At 42.0% G+C, this 18,458-nt stretch overlaps 1 protein-coding gene across 4 annotated transcripts in view; it reads left to right on the forward strand.

Moving 5' to 3' along the window:
- Window positions 1-467: 467 nt before the first annotated feature.
- The window catches only part of MAP3K9 (mitogen-activated protein kinase kinase kinase 9), a 39,936-nt gene continuing 21,945 nt past the window's right edge, over window positions 468-18,458 (forward strand). For all 4 annotated transcript variants that reach the window (XM_053384575.1, XM_053384582.1, XM_053384591.1 and 1 more), the window contains exons 1-4: window positions 468-1,069; window positions 5,432-5,845; window positions 15,194-15,374; window positions 17,159-17,307. In XM_053384575.1, coding sequence (XP_053240550.1) covers window positions 646-1,069; window positions 5,432-5,845; window positions 15,194-15,374; window positions 17,159-17,307 — 1,168 coding nt within the window. In that variant the 5' untranslated portion in view covers window positions 468-645. The remainder of the gene's footprint in view (window positions 1,070-5,431; window positions 5,846-15,193; window positions 15,375-17,158; window positions 17,308-18,458) is intronic.

Raw genomic sequence — 18,458 nt, forward strand, 5'->3', positions numbered from 1 at the left:
AGAAGTGCTGAAGGAAAGGATAATTTAGCCAAGATGCAATCTTAGTTCCTTGCGCGGAGAAGGCGAAATTCCAGCCAATAGGGGAAGCCACCGTCGGCGCGGAACGGACCAATGGGAAGGGCAACTTTGGAGCGCGTGCGGGTGGGGGGGGAGTGCGAGTAAGAGTCTATGGGGCGGGGATTGTACGCGGCTGAGTGGGCTGCGGCTAAGCAGGGGGCGGGGGCTGGGCAGCCGGTCTTCAATCAGGTAAAGGGAGGAGCTTGAAGGACTGCTGCAACCGCGAACGGGGATGGAGATCTGAACGAGTAGGCGGGCCTTAGAGGCCGCCCCTCCCCCTCCTCCTCCGGCTTGCCGGTCAGTCAGGTGCCTCAGGATGCGCGGTTGGTGCTTCAGCCTGTGGTGGAGCCGACGACGGCTGAGAGAGACGCGGCTCTGGCGGGGAGGCCGGGTGTCGCCGCCGCCGCCACCGCCTCGTCACCCGGGCTGAAGAGGCGCTTCTTCTCCGCTCCAGGCCCAGGCGCCCCCTCAGGGTCGTACCTGCCGCCGGCAGCCGCATGAGCTCTCGGCGGCTCCTCCCGCGGGCAGCGCCTCCCCCCTTATGGAGGAGCCGCTCCCTCGTCGCCCTCCTCCTCCTCCTCTCCCCGCATGGAGCCTTTCGCAGCCCGCAGCCCGCGCCGCCCCGCTCACCCGCCGCTGCCGGCGGACGGCGCGGACGGCGAAGAGGATGAGGGCGCGGCGGCGGCGGCCACGGCCAGCTGGAGGACGGCGGCGTCGGGAGTGGCCTCGTGCGATGGCGGCGGCGGCCTGCTGTGGACGGCCGTGTTCGAGTACGAGGCGTGCGGCGAGGACGAGCTGAGCCTCCGCCCGGGCGACGTGGTGCAGGTGCTCTCGCAGGACTCGCAGGTGTCCGGAGACGAAGGCTGGTGGACCGGCCAGCTCGACCAGCGCGTCGGCATCTTCCCCAGCAATTACGTGACCAGCAGCTGCAGCAGCAGCAGCCGTCTCTGCCTCCGCCAGGGGGGCGCCGCCGAGCTCCAGTCCCGCTACTCGCAGACGCCCGCCATACAGTGTAGGAGAGGGAAGGCGGGAGGAGAAGGGGAGGGCATGACGGGGGTGGGGTGGGGAGGGGGAGAAGCCAACAGTGCTTATCCCTTAATTCCTTTAGGCCCCTGTTTCCTGGGAGAGGCTGGACTCCCAGCTCCAGGGGCTCCCTGCTGCAGACGACCCTTCAGCGTTAGAGGACGAGGTGGCTTGAGTTTTCGACCTGTGCCATCTGTATAAGCAGTGGCGTAGCGTGGGGGGTGCAGGGGGGGCGGCTGCACCGGGCGCAACATGGGGGGGGGCGCACTTGCAGCTCTCTCTCTAAAATCCACGGGTTAGGGGGCGCAAATTACTTGCCTTGCCCCGGGTGCTGACAACCCACGCTATGCCACTGTGTATAAGCTGCATGTGGGTTAATCAAATGTGATTTTTAGCTCATTTTGATCGATTGTGGGATCTTTACCTAGAGGTGGCAGTTTTCCCTGTACCTACTTTTTTACCTCTCCCTGTTTAACAAAACTACAAGGATGCGAACTTGCCCATATACCTTGCTGCTTCGAGAGGTAGGGAAGGAAGGGGCGTGGCACTGGGCGCTGGGTTATATTTATCCTGCCACTGCTTTTTCTGTCTCAGCTTTGCTCTTAACACCAGTGAAGAGCTCTTCTGTCCCCCCCCTTCTCATCTGGGTGTCTTAATAAGCTAATTAAATGCCAGGCTGCTTCAGGTCAGATGAATGTTATTCAGTCTGATGGTATTTTCACTGTAACTACCTGGTGATAGACCCAGGACAGCTTTCAGTACTGTCATCTGTTACTGAATGAGGGTATATGTGTGCTTACCTTATAATTCATGAAAACAAAAGTTGTCCTTCCTCTCAGTAGAGATGAAAACTATAGAATATAGCTGCATTTTCCATCTGTCCAGCTGACTATTCTTCTTCATTGTCAGACATCTTGTTATGTCCAGGGTGTTTCTCCATTTTCAAATCCATCACAGTGTGATTCATTCTCCACATTCTACTCTTACTTTTGCTAACTACATATTTTTAAAGTAACTTGTTCTGAAGGAGTTAAGAAATGCATAGCCTAAAGTTCAGTGCTAGGTGAAGGCAGAGAAAACATATTTTGAGAGTTTATGAGGAAGATACATTACTTCTTACAATAAAGCTGCAAAGAGACTGCAACTTCCTGTATCTTTGGGTATGTCCTGTCTTGTAGGCCTTCCTTTTTTCTCACCCCTACACATGGATATACTTCTAAATCTAACCCATTGCTCACAGTTCTTCTGCATCAGCTGCCTTTGAGTGGGCTTGTTTTGAGGATGTCTTCCTTCTGTCAATGTTGATGTTGCACTGCTGTCCTTGAATGCAAGCAGATGCAAAGGAACTGAAGCACAAACATGCAGGATTGTGACTTTTATTCTATTGTATGAAATTATATTTGAAATATTAGTATTTCATTATAAATATATTGTGAGCAAGGGATTGTAAAACTTTGTATCTTCCTTTTGGGGTTTAATCTATAAATTATTCATGGCCAGGGATTGGTGTTTCTTTCTAGGAGGTAGGAAAGGAATAGGACAAATTATCACTGATGTATTAGGATCAGGAAACCAGGCAATTAGCAGCAGCATAGTTCCTGTAACTGCTATCACAAACTGCATATGAGACTTTTTCTGTCTTAGAAGGCCAGTAGATGTTAGAGAGGGAAAACATACAACACAGCCTTACCTAATGGTTCAGAGGCCCATCTCTCTTGACTTGTTCATGCAGTCTGCTCAGTGCTCACCTGTTAAAAGTTGACCTGGTTATATACCTTGGTCTTTACTTTAGAGACAAGGGCTTGAATTGGTTTGTCATTTGAGTACTTGTTTGCAAGTAACTGTGAAAGGCAAGTTCTGAGGGCATAGTGTCTCTTAAACATTACATTCTTACTGACTTTATATGTATTTAAACTATTTTTTTTTATACATACTATTTTGCAAAGTAACTGAGATGGTGTGTGCTAGGCTTTTTGTACCTACATTCCCCCCACAAAAAAGCACCATGTTTTATTTTCAGACTCTATTTGCATTTGAGGCAGGGTAAATCATGGGCACTTCAGAACACAAAAACAGCAAGGTTACATTAGACCGTTAAGAATACCGGCTGCCGTGTTAACAACCATTTGTAACATTAAAGGAGCTGTCCCTTCAGCACTGTTTGGTTTAGATCCTCAGTTTCCCTCTAAGAATGCTCAAGAGATGTTTAGTGTGCATCTTACAGCAGACATTCCACTTCCAGGGCCCAAATTATGGAGGCCCACCAGTCCCAAAATAGGGGTACAGGGGCGGAGCCAATAAGAAAGTGGAGGTGGAGATTGTCAGCTGATCATGTCAATCACTGATACCATTTTCTATTAATGCCTCATTTCTCTTTGGAAACTGCTAAATTCTTTACTACAGCAGTTTCCTTGCTATAGGGAGTTCCATAGTTCAGCTTTCCTCAAGCTAAGCACAGGCTTTGGCTCTGGAGGTATCATGACTCACTCTTCCCCTTTTAGCCAGAAGTTGCTGATCCAGAAGTTTCAAGTAGTGAATAATTCATCTATTCCCCCACCCTCTGTATATCTCTAGAAACATTTTATTTCTTCCATATTTTCCTTTCAATCTTGTATCCTGTACCCACTTCCAAACTGCCAATTTCTTTCAGCCTTCCTCCTCTTTTCAATACTTTCTCCTATGACATCTTTCCTCTCATTCCCTTCCTCTCTATTTCCCAGATTACTACACTACTACTTTTATAGCTGATGCTGCTAGCATCTGCACAGCCAAATGGCTCAAACTCCCAAGACAGTAGAAAAGACTACTGCATGATGGGGGTAGGTCGTACTGCTGAGGGCCAGTAGTGGTCCTTGGCCTACAGTTTGATAAATTCTCCCATGGTATGCCACATCAAAGTATTACTCAATGTAATAGAGCTTCTCACTACTCCTGAAATAGCTCACCAAAGGACTTAATGTAATTTCAAGCACTTTTAAGTAGGGAATTCAGAACTGTATTTCCTGCTGTCTGTCAGGCATTATGACACACTTCGACTTCCTTTTCCCTAAGTGAAGAAAGTATGCGAGTTGGCAATAATGTTTCCTGGTACTGGCATGCAGATTTCCTGTTTTTCTCTCAACATAAATTTCCTGAGTGGCTTTGTATTTTAAGTTTCAGAACTCTTTTAGTGAGTCTTCAGTAGTGACTCCTAGTCAGATGGGCTACAATAGGTTTCATGTAATTGACCAACCATCAAAAGAGATGCGTACTAGTCCTGTGTAGTCTGAGTGCTATAGCCTTAAGGCCTGTGTTCTGTCCTCCACATCTTACAGGGTGGAGGTAGATGTAGACTTCAGCATATGGATAGATTTATCCAAGGGGAGTTGATCCTTCAAGCATAAAGTCCCCAAACTATTAAAACATTAGAGGTAGTCTGAATTGTGGCCAGAAACAAATTGGGAATTAATGCAGTTGATACAACACTGGTGTAATAGTACCAGGCTCCAAGGGCAGCACTTCATAAAATTCATTGCAGTAGTCTAACCTGAAAATAACCAGCCTTGAAACTCAGGTGGGAGGCGAGTTAAAATATAAACAAATTGTTCATAATACTGCTGCCTTTTCTGGGGAGGTCTTACCATACTGACATAGTTTTATTGCAGTATATGTACTATATCATGTTGCAACCTTAAAGTGCCATTAAATATGAGTACTGATTCCAATAGGTTACGTGTGGTACTTGCCCAGTTAACGAAAATGTAAAATGTTCTGTTTATTTGGCACACTTGAATTAGGCTGCTGGCAGCTATACATTTTTATAGCCGACGCTTCTCATATGAAAAGAGTAGTACAAGGTAAACTAAAGTAGTAAAGAATAGTAAAGGGAGATGTCTGCCTTTACAAAAAACTTCATTGCTATAACAATTGCTTATATTGATGGAAATAACTACATGTTAAGCACAAGCAAAGAAAAGTTGAAATACATTTTGTTTTCTTTTATATATTTGTAGCTACCTGTGAAACGTGTGTATCTTTTTAGCAACGAAACATTGTATTTTTGCTGAATATATCCAACTTTATAATTCAAGCCACCAATAAAACTTTATTATAAAATGACCTAAAATAGGTATATAGAATTGTTGCTTACAACAAAATTGCATAGGGCATTTTAATGATACTACCTTGGTACAATTTTTCCAGACAAGTTCTGATAGCAATAAGAACTTAAGAATTTGTTGACACAAGCCGAAACTGTTACATTTAAATGGCAGAATAATATTATTTAAGGCAAGGAATAATGCTGAAGCTATCTACTGACAATATTTAATATTCTAAAATAACTTATATTTCTTTGTTTCTCCATTTATAGTACGGGAGATTGACTTCTCTGAGCTGGTTCTGGAGGAAATCATTGGAATTGGAGGCTTTGGGAAGGTCTATCGTGCAATTTGGCTTGGAGAAGAAGTTGCCGTCAAGGCAGCTCGGTATGATCCAGATGAAGACATCAGTGAGGCTATTGAGAATGTCCATCAAGAAGCCAAGCTCTTTGCCATGCTAAAACACCCCAACATAATTGCACTTAAAGGCGTATGTCTAAAGGAACCTAACCTTTGCTTAATCATGGAGTTTGCCCGTGGAGGGTCACTGAATAGGGTGCTGTCTGGTAAAAGAATCCCACCAGACATACTAGTGAATTGGGCTGTCCAGATTGCTGGAGGAATGAACTATCTGCATGATGAAGCAATTGTTCCTATTATACACCGGGATCTGAAGTCCAGCAACAGTAAGTGGGGAGTATAGCGGGTGTGATGTTGGGACTTACAGAGAAGTGGACAGCATAGATAAAATGTTAGCAACTTGAAATATATTCCAGCCACATAAGCTTGAGGACAAAATTGATGAGTAGGCTAGAATGAGAGGCAGGGGCATAAAAGTTTTCCATGAGACTTACTCTTAAGAGAGCCAGTGGTGTAGTGGCTAGACAGATGGATTGGGGAGGCCCAGATTCAAATCCCCATTCAGCCATTAATCCTACTGTATGGTATTGGACCAGTCATTGTGTCGTGGCCTGAACTACCTCACAGAGGAGTTAAATTAAAGCACAGAGAACTATGTATGCCAAACTATGCGAGCTAATTGGAGAAATGGTGGGATATAATAAACAAATAAGGAACTGCTAATGAACAAAAAGAGAATGGCAAGAAAACAGTGTGGTGTAGTGGTTAGGAGCAGTAGATTCTTAATCTGGGGAACCGGGTTCGTGTCTCCGCTTCTCCACATGCAGCTGCTGGGTGACCTTGGGCTAGTCATACTTCTTTGAAGTCTCTCAGCCCCACTCACCTCACAGAGTGTTTGTTGTGGGGGAGGAAGGGAAAGGAGAATGTTAGCCGCTTTGAGACTCCTTCAGGTAGTGATAAAGCGGGATATCAAATCCAAACTCCTCCTCTTCTTCTTCTTCTTTAGAGGAAGGATGGGGAACCTTTCTGATTATGAGGGTTGTCTCCCCAGAGGAGAACTCTTGGGAGTTATAATGGATGGGGTTGGAGTCAGCAATTGGCGAGGTCATAGGTAATGTGGGTTTGGCCAGAACTGGTGATGAGCCATGTATTTTTTGTCTTTCTCTTCTTCCCTTTCTCCTCTTACCTTGCAGCTGAAAATCCTCATTCACTGTAATTAGGCTTAGATAAAATACTTTGCCACTCATGTGAAGGTTGACTTAAGCCCAACTGCTGATTGGGGCTAGGGAAGGGAGCTGAGATGGGGAGGCTATAGGATAATTCCTAAGGTATTTCATGACACAGTGCATGCCAGTGTGGTGTAGTGGTTATGAGTGGTAGTCTCATAATCTGGGGAACGGGGTTCACGTCTCTGCTCCTCCACATGCAGCTGCTGGGTGACCTTGGGTCAGTCACACTTCCCTGAAGTCTCCCAGCCCCTCTCACCTCACAGAGTGTTTGTTGTCGGGGAGGAAGGGAAAGGAGAATATTAGCCGCTTTGAGACTCCTTTGGGTAGTGATAAAGCGGGATATCAAATCCAAACTCCTCCTCCTCTTCCTCTTCCTCTTCCTCTTCTTCTTCTTCTTCTTCTTCTTCTTCTTCTTCTTCTGATAACACCAAGGTTGCGGGTACGATTCCCATATGGGACACCTGCATATTTCTACATTGCAGAGGGTCGGTCTAGATGTTCTGCAGGGTCTCGTCCAACTCTACAGTTCTATGATTCTATGACACTTCTGGCCTAATGGTTCCTTTCCCGTGGTTTAGAGAACAGCCTTCTCCTAGAAGTTTATTTTTTGTATTGAAGATTTTACCAACACAATTGTGAATTCCTTTCTTGCTCTTTCTTTTAAGGCACTGTTGCCAGTTGTCATCTCTGGTATGTTAAGAGAAACTTGTGACACTTAGAACAGAGTTGTGAAGGTGATGGAAGGTTAATTGCCCTTGTTTGTTTGGATGTCAAAAATGGTAGTGGCAAGAACATTGTGATGTAGATTGATTTCCCCCTCTTCTGTCTTTTCTCCTTCTGCCCCATTTCTATGAGCATGAAGCATATCAGCAGTCTGGGAGTCCAGACTTCAAGACTTCTATTACCTATGAAGTCTTTGAACCTTGAAGACAGTTCTGTAATTTACCACTTTTCTCGTCACTTGGATCAAGAAAGAATGACTTCCCTTACTTTGACAACACAGTCATATATGCAGTTTTCGATAACACTGGGCTGCCATATGAAAGCTGCAAGTACAGTGGTACCTTGGGTTACAGATGCTTCGGGTTACAGACTCCGCTAACCCAGAAATAGTACCTCAGGTTAAGAACTTTGCTTCAGGATGAGAAACAGAAATCGTGCGGTGGCAGCAGCGGGAGGCCCCATTAGCTAAAGTGGTACCTCACGTTAAGAACAGTTTCAGGTTAAGAATGGACCTCCGGAACGAATTAAGTTCTTAACCAGAGATACCACTATACTGGTCTACTCCTGCTGCCAGTCTAGCCCATAGGATATTTCCAGAAGGTGGAGTGAGACTGGCAACAGTAGAATGGTTAGGCAGCAACTCTGGGTAGTTACTGAAGCCTTTTCTCTCATATCTGAATAAATCTGATTTGTAAAAAGCATCTTAGCAAATTACTCTTAAAATAAATGATGTAGAAAGGAGATTAATGTTATCTATATTATGGACCTGAATTATGTATAGACTAAAAGTATAACATTTGAAGCAGTTCCACATGTTTTGTTAAGTAACGGTTTCACAGGAGAGTTACTCTGATTAAATTATCTTAGAACTTCATGCATACTCTATCTGGATAATTTTCAATATGGGTCAGTATAGCAGCATTAATAAGTAACTGTTCCTTCCACGTTAGAAAGATGGAATCAAGCATGTGGATGAGAGGGAATGTGTAACATTGAGAGTATAACACAAATTGGGATAGCCTTGTGAGACTCCTGGTGAGCAGGCATCCTAGATGTGGAGGAGAAAGCAAACAAACTTAATTTTGATTCCTTTTTTCCTCCTCTTTGGTATAGTATATCTAGGATGATAAAATTGATTTTGTTAGAACCCTCCTGTCATTTGTGTGTGCAACACCAGCTTCTCACTTAAATTTGTGAGGAGTTTTATTAAACTGGTTAGAAGTGAAGTTTGTTAACTGTGGAGAAAATAGACACTGTTGGCAGCCGATGTGTAACTAATTAAAAATAAACCTCTTAGCAAAGCTCCTCTCTGTCAGTTTCCAATACAATTAGCAGGATGCTAGCTGTCAATGTGTGTTAAATCTCTTTGACCTTGGAAATAATTTTGTCTTAGAACCATTTAGGTATTTGTTGTTCCTTGTATTAAGGAGATATCTACATGAACTAGTTAGTTCAGTGCTCAGATAAGTGCTTTATAAGATGTGTTCACATTTTCACAACTTTGGATAAGAGATGTGACTAAATAACCTTTTTTTTGTAAAACTAGTTAGTTAAATATCTGTGAAATTCAATATTAAACTACAAAACATGACCAAATAGGTTTTCTAGCAAAGTATAGTAGGGCTACAACAGTTGTGCTCAGTAGCATTATTTTTGCCATATTACATGAAGTGAATGTGACAAATTCCACTACAAGCAAGAAGCTGTGACATGTCCTTATCCATAGTGTGTAACAAAGTGGCCACAAGTTTTTGTTTAAATCCAGTTTCTGTCCCTCATAGTTGCAAAGCAGACATCATACATTTTTTCAAAGTTCTCTGTCTTCATTTTATTTTTCCACAGTACATGAATCTGGATATAGGAGTAAAAGTATCTTAAGGGCAACACTTTAGGAAAAATAACATCATTAGCTTTTTCTGGCAACTGATGTGAATCTTGGAGTACCAGGTAGTCTGGTTGGGAAGAAGTGTACAGGAAAAAGTTTAGGCACTTGTTTGCTACTTCTCACCTGCAAATAAGTCTGTTTTGCTTTGCAATAACAAATTAGCTGCTGGGATTTTCATCCCAAATTTGTTTCTGAAGATGGGGTTCAGGCTCTTAAACAGCCACTTGTGTGGTCACCTGCAGTAGGTAAGGATTGTCATTAAGTTACAATGGGGTTACACTAGGTAGGTAAGTGAGCAAGAGTTACTTCTGTGAACTCACTTGCAAAACTGGCATATTCCTGTTCTTAGTTCATAATTGGTTAAATGTGGGCTTTACTAATTTAGAACAAGTATGTCTCCAGTACTGTACAGTAGACACACAACTTATGCAGGGGTTACGTTCTGGGGCTAGCACATAAAGTTAAAATTGCATATAGTCAAACACATTGGGTGTAGTGGTGGGTGGGATTGCCAAAGTCTTTTTTTCCTGGACGTCCATCCCTTTAAAAAAAATTATTTTTTGCTAGGCGTGTAAAGCTGAATGCGCACAGGTTAAAAGAGTGAAAGTTGTAGGTCTACTGTGTAAAGTGGCTGCCAAGCTGGAATTTAACCTATATATTAAGCATTATTTTCCTCTTTGAAGTGTCTGATTAATCTCCATAGGAGTAATCAGAAATTGTTCTACCAAAGTAATTCCATCTGTTTAAGAACAGGTGAATAGGAGCTCTAATTTCTTTGCATACTGCTTTGGGAAGACTCCTCAACCTCTAATGCTTTCATATTGTTGCACAAAATCTTAATGTTTGAATTGCCATTTCTGAAATAGGATAGTTGAGGACCTTCTATACATGATAATTAGAGTGCATGTCTTTTAATATGTTGACAACTTTGTGTTTCATGGTAGCATATTGGCAGGCTGGTAGAGTAAGAATGTTGATGTAAAATTTTTAGGGCTACAGACTTAAGTATTGCAATAGAACAATTGTGAACTTCCTTAGTTGTAAAATGAAATGCATACCTGATAAGCACAGGTAGAATTTGACAAATTGGTAGCACCTGCCCTAAAACAGCTTAAGTATAACAGTGCTCAGTTCCTGTTATTGTTTTAGTTCCTCATATTATTCAAGAAATAATAATAATAATAATAATAATAATAATAATAATAATAATTTATTTATTTATACCCCGCCCTCCCCAGCCAGGGCTCGGCTCAGAGCTGCTAACACCAAATATGAATTACAATAAAACGTAATAGAAAACAACAAACAAACAAACAGTTAATTAAAATACTGCTTAAAATACAGCTTAAAACACAGCTTATAATGCAGACATGTACAAAGTCTGTTTGGCACCCTGCTTTACCAGTGAACTGGGGGCTATGAACCAGCCCAAAACTCAGCGAGGATGCAACCAAACAGAGTTTTCATTTTTAACCTACTTTGTGGCAATGATAGAGTTGAAAAACAGTTTTTCTCCACTACGTGCGTATTCTCAGAGCATTATCCATTGGAACTTTTCTCTGTGGTTTAACAGTCTCACAGATGGATTGTCAAGGTGAAAGAACCCTCAGAGGTATGCTGTGACATGTTTGCTAAAGATTTTGAGGATAAAATTACTCATATCCATTTCTACTTGGTGACAGATAGTTCTGTAGCAAAGTTTAGGAAGGTGTCTGGAGCCCTACCTTGTATTATATTGAATGAATTTAGAGCCTAATTACCCAAGTTAATATGATGCTAATTGTGTGAATTCATTAAACATATGCAGCATAAAAAATGTAAATAATAGCCTTTGTGGGTAGCATAAGCAGCATCAGGAAGTGGGGAGTAAGAGCTTAATCATTGTAGAGGCAGCTTGATGTAGTGATTAGAATGTCATAGTAGACTAGGGAGATCCTGATTCAGTTTTCTACTCAGCCATGGATATTACTGAATGGTAAATTAGGCTGAGAGATATGGACTAATTTCACGGGGTTTTAGGATGAAATTTGGGTGAGGTTGGATGTATGCTTTCTTGAGCTCTTTGAAGGAAAGGTGGGATATAAAACAATGAAATGAATCCTTTCCCCTACCTGTCCTAGTCCCAGCATTGTTTCTACCAGTAGTGATTTCACCATTTTGAATATATATATATATTTCTATTTAAAGAAAGTGATTTTTATTGGTTCCACCCAGGAGGAAGGATTAAGCTATCCAGAGTCCTGATGCTTCTCTTGAAGCCCTACATGGTTACAAGCATACCTAAAGAAATGCTTGCTTTCCATATATTGCCATTCTGCTGAAATAATAATCTGGCATCCTTCTCCAAGTGCCTCAGCCATCAAAACTGAGACAGAGGTGGCTTTCTACTCCATAATATTTTAGTTGGTCCTCCTATGATGATATTTTCTAACTGGCTCTGCTAGTTTTTCTTAGCTTCATACCATTTTTACAGGAGTAAATATGCTTCATTGAAACTGCATTGAACTTGCTGCTACTCAGTATCCTCTGTCTGTCTTACTGCATGCATTCTGCTGACATCACTGCATGCAATTTACTATCTATCACAATTCATTTTGGTGTTGTGTTTCAGCAATAGGAGAGGCAGATGAAAAATGGATAACTATCAAGCAGCACAGGCAGCTAAAGTGCAGTGAAATGCAAGTTGCCAAAGGCGTTCTTTTGCAGGATCACTGTGATCCCTCTTGGGTAAGATGCCTTTTAGATGGGAAGTTTGTAGATGGAGCTTTGGGTTTGAATCTGCTTTTGTTTAGCTGCATCTATCCAAAATATCTGCAGTCACATATCTGTCTCAGCGTGCAGTTACATTGGCATTTTGTTGGTGTAAATGGAAGCATTTCAGGTTAAAGAGAACAGAATATCGCTTTATCTCAGCTTTTCACTAAAGTTAATTTTGAACAGGATCTTATGGAAAGGACTTTCATTAATGGGTATTCATTATTCCATAAGGTCCCATCATGTCCTCATTCCTCAATTTAAGAAGAATATGACAAGCTGGAATGTGTGCAGAAGGTAACCAAGATGATAAGGGTGTGGAAACCAAGGCTTATGAGGAACTGTTGAGGGAATTGGGTATGTTTAGCCTGATAAAGAGGAGATTGAGAGGAGATACAATGGCCATCTTCCATGTATGATCTAGTTGAGATTCCTGAATTGCAGGGGATTAGACTAGATAACTCTCGGCGTCCCTTCCAACTCTACAATTCTAAGTGTGGTCCTAGTGGCCTAGATCAGTTGTCTTCAACCATTTTAGGTTGTAAACCAAGGGTCACCAATCCAGTGCCTGTGGGCACCATGGTGCCCATGAAGGCTTCTGTTGGCACTCTGGGCAGGTGTTCCAGTCTCTCAGCTTTTCTTTTTGTGTGGCATGTGTTTGTTTGTGTTTGTGTATGTTTGCGTATGTTTACATATGAAAGTGAGAGAGCGTGTAAGCTTATGCTTTCCATGGGAAGTCAGCTATTGGGGTTGTTGTCTCTCTAATTCGTGTTATGCCATGCTTCCATGGGAGCCATTTTGTGCATGGCATCCCCAGCATTCTCTAATTCAAGTGCAGTACTTTAAACAAAATAATGCCCAGGGGCCAGAAACTGAAAGCACCCAAAGTGGCCATAATTGGACTCTGGAGACTGAGCAATCTTAAAAGCATGGGTTGGGGATAACAGAACTGCACCACAGAGAAATATTTAGTAGGGATTTCATTTGTTTCTTTTGTAACCTTGAAGTCCTCTTGGGCTACTGTAGCATAACGTTTCCCAACCTAGCATCTTCCAGATGCTTTGGATTGCACCTCCAATCATTCCTTACCACTGGCTATGCTGGCACTCACGTTGATGGGAGTTGGAGCCTTCGGAAAATTCCAGCTTGGCTACTGTAGAGTGTTGTCCCCAAGGCGCCATTTACTGGCTTCAACTGGTACATTGAATAAATAAATAAACTCTGCCCATCTGTCTGGGTTTCCCCAGCCACTCTGGGTGGCTCCCAACAGAATAATAAAAACACGATAAAACATCAAATGTTAAAAACTTCCATAAACAGGGCTGCCTTCAGATGCCTTCTAAAAGTCAGATAGTTGTTTATTTCCTTGACATCTGATGGGAGGGCATTCCACAAGGTGGGTGCCAATGCCGAGAAGGCCTGGTTCCCTGTAACCTCACTTCTCGCAGTTTCAAAACCCTAAAATGTATTTTATATAATTGACTTTTCATTTCTATTCTTTGTATATTGTATTGTTGTTTTACTGCTATGGCCGATGGCTGACGCAAATAAAGATTCATTCATTCATTCATTCATTCATTCATTCATTCACTTCTTGCAGTGAGGGAACTGCCAGAAGGCCCTCGGAACTGGATCTCAGTGTCCGGGCTGAACAATGGGGGTGGAGACACTCCTTCAGGTACACTGGGCCGAGGTATACATAGCTTGGCATCCTGCCAGAGAGTGGTTTGTCAGGAGCAGATTACATCAGTGCTGCAGTGTCTGCTTCAAATTCCTGTAGCTTTCCTGGGTACAACTCGACACACTCTTCAAATCTATGCAGCTCTAAATGACTTGGGCCTTGTATACCCAAAGAGCTTCTTTTCCCTCAAGTTCTGTTGCTGTTACTAAGACTGACAGCCTGAGAATGTCTCCTTGAGTTGGTGGATGAGATTTGTAGGAAAATAGATTTAGGGCTCTCTCAATCTCAGGCTATGTATCTTAAAAGCAAAGCATAATGTTTTCAATCCCACCCCCCCAATTTAAATCAGTTTTTATTTTATTTTTAAAATTAACTATTTTAAAGTGAAAACTTTGTTTCTATCCCCTCCATCTTACCTCTGTAGAAAGGTATTTAAAAAGTGTACTTAATAGATGACTGTTTGACAAATCTAATTAAAAACATGTATGAAATTTTTCAGACTTTATAAATAAGATATCCAACGATTTGCAGGAGCTACCATAAAAATGTCTCTCTTCAACCAGACGTTTGACTGATGAAAAGTCTTTGGCATTTTAAATGTGTTTGGGGCTGTTTTAGTTTTATTGTGTATTTTGTATTCTTATTTTGTATATGTTGTGAACCACCCTGTGATCTTTTGATAAAGGGTGATATAATAATAATAATAATAATAATAATAATAATAATAATAATAATAATGTTTTACCATACAGTGCCTTGATGTTGGGTATTTGTTCTTGTAGTATAGTGGGAAGTTCATAGGAATACAGCCTGCTGCTTTGCTGGTGTCTTAGTTCTCAGCCTGGCTTTTTGCTTGCCAGGAATGACACTTTCTACCCACTTTGTCTGTGTTCCAGAGAGCCTCTTTAGTAGAGAGGCCAAATATATTTCTCATAGCTATCTCATAGAATCAGAGTTGTAATACCAGTACATTTCTTGTCTATTACATTCCCATTAGGGGAGATGTGAATTAGGTTGATTTGCTTAAGAATGGTATTGATTACGATTTAATAATGGAACATATAATAGCATATTTATCAGTAGCTTGTATTGATTGTTTTATGGTATATTTTTGTAATATTTGTGTTCATAATTTGATGTACACTACTTAGAGATTTTATATTTCAAGCAATTTAAAAATAACCTTAAATAAAAATGCTGAGCAAAAGAAATTCTCCTCTACCCTTACACTTTAGATACATTCAGTGTGACATGTGCTGTAGCAGAGCTTCTGTCACTTCTTCACCCCACCCAACCCTGCACCTACAGACAAGATCTAAAAAAGGACTTTTTTTTTAGAGGAAGCATTAAGTATAAATTGTATGTTCACTAAACATTAACCTTTTTCGTCCCTGTGTGCCAGTATTGATACTTGAGAAAGTGGAAAATGGAGACCTAAACAACAAGAACTTGAAGATCACAGATTTTGGCTTAGCCAGGGAATGGCATAGGACGACCAAAATGAGTGCTGCTGGGACGTATGCTTGGATGGCTCCTGAGGTCATCCGTTCCTCCATGTTTTCTAAAGGCAGTGATGTGTGGAGGTAAGTATATTGGCACTAAACACATTGGAATGTTAACTTGCAGCTCCTGGAAACCTATTTTAACTTTCTGTGCTTGAAATTATGTTTACTTGTTGAACAGAATTCCTAAACACTTGATTTACCAAAGCATCGCTCCCCCCCACATCTTGTTTTGATACTGTTTTTGTTTCTGTGCTTCTGATTGCTTTGTTCTAAATTCTTACACTTTTATTTAGATGTACATTGGCTTATACATTAGTTTTCTGTATTGAGAATAGACAAACTACCAACAGGTATGTTATGTACTGAAGTCTCACCCTGGGGCAGCAGGGGGATACTGTAGATAGTTATGCAATGAAGGATCGAAAAGTGACGTTCAGTGATTGGATAGTTTTAGAAAATGGCAACAGTTACATTGTTCTGGAGCTCTATATAAGCAGGCTGACTGAGCTCCTCAGCTTAGTTCTATTCCAGCTTACAAATAAAGAGCTGCTTTGGAAGAATTGCTGTGTCGTCTGATATGTTTGCCCACAACTTAACAAGGTACAGGTTCAAGTCAGTTACTTAAACTAGATGCCCTTCTTTCCAGCATGAAACTTCCTGACTCATAAATTTTCTGTCAAAGATGATAAAACTTGGAATCACCAAACGCCAAAATGCCCTTTTAAAAAAACCCGATGTTCCAGTTTTGTTCCAAGTATTGTGTTTATATTTATAGTGTAGGTATTATATTTATAGTCTTAACCTTTTGTCCGTTATCTTGGCCCTCATTGCTGGGCAAAGAACTAAAAATCCCAATTCTGTTTCTGCCAAAGACTTCAGTGCATAAATAGGATTGGTTCATGGTCGTGGCACAGGTTATAAGGTGAAGCAGTTACATATAAGGTGTAGACAGAAGGCTATTAGCAAACTAGGATGTTGATCCAGCAGTGGCATGCCCCTAGCATCTTCCTTTTGAATATCGTAGCAGGCACAGTAGCCATACTCTGCACACTGGGCAAGTAAACAGATTTGGTCTCTGAGGTGTCTTTGTCAAGGAAGATGGTGTTGGTGCCAGCTCAGCATCTGATTTACTCTCAGTTGCTTCCCTAGAGGGAGGGGAGGCTCCTCCCTCCCTAGACAGAAAGAGGCAGAGGCGTCTGGGCAGGAATGTTTGATGTCACAGGGGTGGAACATTCCTTCACCAACTTGCTTGGATGTACCCGTCTATCTTCCAGAATACAGGCCCTCTACCTAGGTTCAGATGGGACACAGGTGGCGCTGTGGGCTAAACCACAGAGCCTAGGACTTGCCGATCTGAAGGTCGACGGTTCGAATCCCCGCGATGGGGTGAGCTCCCGTTGCTTGGTCCCTGCTCCTGCCCACCTAGCAGTTCAAAAGCACATCAGAGTGCAAGTAGATAAATAGGTACTGCTCCGGCGGGAAGGTAAACGGCATTTCTGTGCGCTGCTCTGGTTTGCCAGAAGCGGCTTTGTCATGCTGGCCACATGACCTGGAAGCTGTACGCCGGCTCCCTCGGCCAATAAAGCGAGATGAGCACCGCAATCCTAGAGTCGGTCACAGGTCCCTTTACCTTTACCTAGGTTCAGACACTTCCTGGAGTCCCGGTTTCTCCTCCCCCATTCCCCTAGGACCCTTACAAGTTCATCCATCTCCCCAAACCCCTCAGGATCTGACCATCCCCTCTGTGACATCTCCACAGAACTCATTCATTACATCCATGTGTACTTAATTGCTGCTGTCACTTCTAGGAGAATTGGTTGGTTTTAAGAGAGAATTACATTATTAAACTTTTCTTTTCATAGCTATGGTGTGTTGCTTTGGGAACTACTAACTGGGGAAGTACCATTTCGAGGAATTGATGGCCTAGCAGTAGCATATGGTGTTGCCATGAATAAACTTGCCCTTCCTATCCCTTCAACCTGCCCGGAACCTTTTGCCAGACTGATGGAAGGTAAGTGTTGACTGCATTGGACCTGACAAGATACATGCTACTATTGGGACACAGTTCAGTACTGATTTTATGAAGATGCAAAACAATTTGGCTTCTGTAGTTTTTCAACAAAGTAGGTAGTATGTTGTTTCCTTTGTCTACTAAAATACCGGTTTCCAGAAATGACAGGTGGGCAGAATGCTGTTGTGCTGTTGTCTGCAGGCTTCCCACAGGCCTTTGGTTGGCCACTGTGAGAATAGGATGCTGGAAAAGATAGACCATTGGCCTGATTCAGGAGTCTGTTATGTTCTTAAGAAAGCTGTTCTTCTACTGTATGTATTCTGCTGCAATAGCAGATTGCTATATGGATGAAGCTTTTGCACGTGAGAGGGTAGCACCTAGTAAAGATTGTGCCAGGATTTGAGTTGCACTTGATGTAATCCATTATTGACTCCTAAAGGCTGCATATATAAATCTACAATTCTCAGTTGGCAAGTTATACTGTCATGAAAGCAATTACATTTATACAGCTTTTGAATTACTATCTTTGCTCTGAATTTTGACATGAGTACATTTCTCCCCCAACAGTGTCCAGAAAAATATTTCGGTATACTTAATCTTGGTGTAAATCTCACTCAACAGTTTAACTTACTTCTGACTAAACAGCATTGCACTGTAAGACTTTTGTTGACTGGCTTGAGGAACCCAAGGTTTCCAGAAGTTCGGGGGGGGGGGAGAGAAAAAAGTGAAGGTGTGGGGGAAACACCCCAAACCATTCAATAAAGGCTGAGCATACTCAGTGGGCACAGAACATTGATTTGATGAGAGCAAGAGATAGAAAATTGGAGGTGGTATGGAGTGTGCTTTAAGAAGTTGTTAGTGGCTGACTGGAGCCCTGAACAGAAGCACTCCACACTGTAATGTTTTGTTGCAGGTCCCACTTGTTTGTTTTATTATACAGTTTATATAATGCATTGTGTTCACTTTTGAGAACCTAAGAAAATACTGAACATTTTAAGTTTATAGCAATAGGCCAATAGTCTTAATTTTAAAACCAAAATAAGTTGAGAATAGAGATGACATTATTTCTTTAAAAACAAAAGGGCTTCTTGTGGTTTCTACTAGAACTGAGGAATGCATTGCAGTTATTTCAAGATTTTTAAATAATAAAA

This window comes from Podarcis raffonei, chromosome 1 (assembly GCF_027172205.1).
Source record: "Podarcis raffonei isolate rPodRaf1 chromosome 1, rPodRaf1.pri, whole genome shotgun sequence".
Taxonomy (NCBI): Eukaryota; Metazoa; Chordata; class Lepidosauria; order Squamata; family Lacertidae; genus Podarcis; species Podarcis raffonei.